Raw genomic sequence first — 3,767 nt, 5'->3', positions numbered from 1 at the left:
GCTCCTTTCATCCCGCGCTGGTGGCCGGCGTCCAGAGCTGAGTCAGGCTGGGACAGCCCGGCCGCCTGAGCGCCTTGCCTGGAGCCTTGTGGGGTCCCCTGTGCGCCCCGCTGCCCGGCCGGCCATGGAGGAGGAAGAGGAGGCCATAGGGTACCTGGATAAAGTGCTGGAGGATGAAGATGACTCTGAGCCAGGAACCCCCACCAGCCCCGTGTCTCCGTTTTCGGCCGGCGACAAGGTGGGCAGCGGGGGGACCCTGCCCCCGTGCTGGGCAGTGGGTGTGAGCTGGGAGCGGGGGGAGCATCACTGCGGCCCCACCACTCCCCCAGGACTGCCTGTGCCAGGGGCACGGGGCACGGCTGTGGGGGGCTCAGCGTGGGGTGACCACCCAGCTGTCCTGCCAGGGGGGAGCGGAGCCACACGTGCTGCGGGGTGGGAGCTGAGGGGCTCAGCAGAGCCGGCACCGGATGCTCAGGAAGGGGCTGGTTTTACACTCTGACCACTGCTCGGCTATTGGCTGATTCCCACACTCGGCCACCAGAAACCCCTGAGCAGTCCCAAAACAGAGCTGGGGGGCAGCCCCTGTGCTGGCAGGTGCAGCTCAGCATCCCTCTCATGCCCACCCTCATGCCAGGGTGCTGGAAGAGGGCTCTGGCCCTGCTGCTCCTGGGGTCTCCTGCATGGGGCAGCCACAAGGCCCTGACTGAGAGTCACTGCTCTGGGTCACGGGGGTCCGGTTGACATCGTCCCCGTGGGATGCGTGGGCCCCGAGCATGGGTGGGCCCCTTATCTGCTGAGCTCCTGCGCAGGGCCCAGTCTGGGGAAGCAGGAAGAGCCCGTGACTAATCTGTGGCAAAGAGCCCACGAGCTCCCAGTGAATAAAAGTGGCCCCCCCGCACACCCTCCTGCTGCTCTGTCACCGTGGCCCAGCCTCAATGGGGCAGCCTGGCAGGGTGGACACTCTGCTGTCACAGCAGCCCCCAGGGCTGGCTGATGGGCACTGGAGTGGGGCAGAGAGATGCTGATCCTCAGCCATGCCCACCTTGGGGCTGTGTCACCTCCCCAGGGCTGGCACGGGCAGAGGTGAGACATGACCAATGTCCCCCCCAAACCATCCTGAAGGGCCCAGAGTGATGCCCCCATGGCTCTGCTTGGCCCCTGGCTGGGAGGCAAAGCCTGGTCCTCAAGTGTGATTTTTAATAGAAGAGGCCAAGGCATAACCAAGGATGGTCCAGGGGCTGGGGTGTCCATGCCTGGGCACTGGCAGAGCCTGGCTGAGGGTCCCAGAGCCCCCCCAGCCCTGCCATGAGGGTCACACCACAGGAACATCAGTGCTGCAGCAGACCTGGGTGCTGGGACATGCCCAGTGCCACTGGGCAGTGCCTGCTGGGTGGCACTTCCCAAGGGAAACCTCAGCCGAGGGAAAGGGTGGTGCCACGTCACGTGGGAGCCCATCCAGCGCCAAGCATGATTTCACTGGGCGTCTCTGGACTCTGCCCTGGGAGAGTCCTGCCATGCCGTGCGCCATCCTGGAGCGCTGCCAGCGGCACCGGGCTCGTGGCCAGCCCGGAGCAGGGAGGGGACAGGAGCCAGCACAGCTCGTGGCTTTCCCAGCTGGCTCCAGACGGGCTCTGCTGCCCACCGGGCACATGCCCACGCCTTGCCACGGAGCTCCCCCGACACTGGCAGGGACTTGTGCCCACGTGGGGATGCCAGGAATGGGCTGGTGGGATGAGGGGTCTCCTCCTGTGCCACTTGCTGGCTCAGCCAGGCTCCTTGCTGTGTTCTGCAGGGCGAGCGGGACGCTGGCAAAGGCCTGGAGATGAGGAAGTTGGTGCTCTCTGGTTTCCTGGCCAGCGAGGAGATCTACATCAACCAGCTGGAGGCCCTCTTGTTGGTGAGCACAGCCCCTCCAGGGATGGATGGATGGATGGATGGATGGATGGATGGATGGATGGATGGATGGATGGATGGATGGAGTCATTTTTTCCTGGGTGGCTTTCCCCAGCCACGTCAGCCTGAATGGGAGCAAAGCTCCAGGAGCCACACCAGGGCCAGCTTTGCTCTGTCTACCCCCATTGTCACCTCCCCTGCTGCCCATGTCCCTTCTGGGGACATATTTGTGGCCTTGTTTCCTCCTGTGGACTTGCTGACCTTCATGGCGAGACGCTGTTGCACAACACGGGGTCACCGCCGCTGCGGGGAAGTCCAAGGATGCACCAGCCTGGAGTGCCCCTGGTCCAGCTGCCAGCCTTGGTCCCTCTGTCCTGGGCAGCCCTCACTGCCAGCTCAGATCCTCCTCATCCCCAGTGTTCTCCTCTTAGCCCTCATCTCAAACTCTCCCTCCTTTGGCAGCCCATGAAGCCACTGAAGGCCACGGCCACCACGTCGCAGCCTGTCCTCACCCTCCAGCAGATCGAGACCATTTTCTACAAGATCCAGGATATCTATGAGATCCACAAGGAGTTCTACGACAGCCTGTGCCCGAAGGTGCAGCAGTGGGACAGCAATGTCACCATGGGCCACCTCTTCCAGAAGCTGGTACGCACCTTCCCTGGGTCTTGCTCCACTTGGAAGAGGAGAAGGGCTGGAGTTGTGATGAGTTTGGAGTTGTGATGCCCACAAGGTCTGTGCCCATGGATGCCATGACCATGCTGGGGAGACGAGAAGGAGAGGCCAGGTTGAAGTGTTGTAGCTTCAGCTTCTGCTGTCCAGGCACTTGTTATCTCTCTGCTGGATTTTGGAGGTTTATGGAAGCACAGGCTGGGCAGGAGCTCCACCATCCTGCCCTGAGCAGGAGCCCAGCATGTGACCCCCAGCTGGCTGAGTGTCCTGCCAGGAGGGGACAACTCTGGGCAGTGTCACCTCAAGGGCTGCCTGACCCCTTGGGTGCTGTGGGGGGCTTCAGCACCTGCTGGTGCATGGCTAACCCCCACTCCCCACAGGCCAGCCAGCTGGGGGTCTACAAGGCCTTTGTGGATAACTACAAAATCGCTTTGGAGACAGCAGAGAAGTGCAGCCAGAGCAACTACCAGTTCCAGAAGATCTCGGAGGTGAGCTGGGATGGGGCTGTGCCAGGGGGACAGGGCTGTGCCCAGGCTGTCCCTGCACAGGGCAGAGAACACTGAGCTGCCCCGAGGAGATGCTCTCCCTGCCCTGGGGACTTGCAGGGACTGTCCCCAAGGGCTGGGCCACTGGGGGCTCTGCTGAAGGGCCGTGCTCTTTTGGGCATTGCAGGAGGTTGTCCCCACCTTGTGCAAGCTCAGGTTGGGCTCAGCCTGTGCTGTCACCAGTGCTGGGCACCTGTGGCTCATCTCCTGCTGCCTGGAGCTCCGTGCCTGGATCCCCTTCAGAAATGGGGACCTCCATGGCTACAGCCTGGGCCCCCTGCTCCTGTTCAGCTCGGTGGCATCACCACCATGTCTCAGCTGCTGGGCACAGCCAGATCTGCTCCCAGCCAGCCAGGAACCCACACTCCTTCACCCAGCACCCTTGTGTGGCCTCCAGCACGGCCAGGCTGGGACCAGGGGGTGCAGGAAGGGTTGGGGGAACCCCATGACCTTGAGCCACGACCTTCCCCCCACCCCAGCTCCCACGGGCTGTGCTGATGGGGCTTTCCCTCCCTAGGAGCTGAAGGTGAAGGGCCCCAAGGACTCCAAGGAGAGCCACACGTCCGTCACCATGGAGGGTACGGCGGGGAGGGGAGGGGGACGCGGGGAGGGGGTCGCATCCTTTTGTGTGCGCGGGTGAATTACCGAGCCCTTTGT

General features: G+C 63.4%; 1 protein-coding gene across 1 annotated transcript in view; it reads left to right on the top strand.

Moving 5' to 3' along the window:
- The first annotated feature begins 124 nt into the window (after positions 1-124).
- The window catches only part of ABR (ABR activator of RhoGEF and GTPase), a 21,115-nt gene continuing 17,472 nt past the window's right edge, over positions 125-3,767 (top strand). Inside the window, exons 1-5 of the mRNA XM_005424427.3 lie at positions 125-238; positions 1,793-1,897; positions 2,356-2,541; positions 2,946-3,053; positions 3,628-3,688. Of these exons, the coding sequence (XP_005424484.2) occupies positions 125-238; positions 1,793-1,897; positions 2,356-2,541; positions 2,946-3,053; positions 3,628-3,688 (574 nt within the window). The remainder of the gene's footprint in view (positions 239-1,792; positions 1,898-2,355; positions 2,542-2,945; positions 3,054-3,627; positions 3,689-3,767) is intronic.

The sequence above is a fragment of the Geospiza fortis genome, unplaced genomic scaffold (genome assembly GCF_000277835.1).
Source record: "Geospiza fortis unplaced genomic scaffold, GeoFor_1.0 scaffold538, whole genome shotgun sequence".
NCBI classification, from domain to species: Eukaryota; Metazoa; Chordata; class Aves; order Passeriformes; family Thraupidae; genus Geospiza; species Geospiza fortis.
The sequence above is the reverse complement of the archived record's forward strand: the minus strand, read 5'-3'. Positions and strand labels throughout refer to the sequence as shown.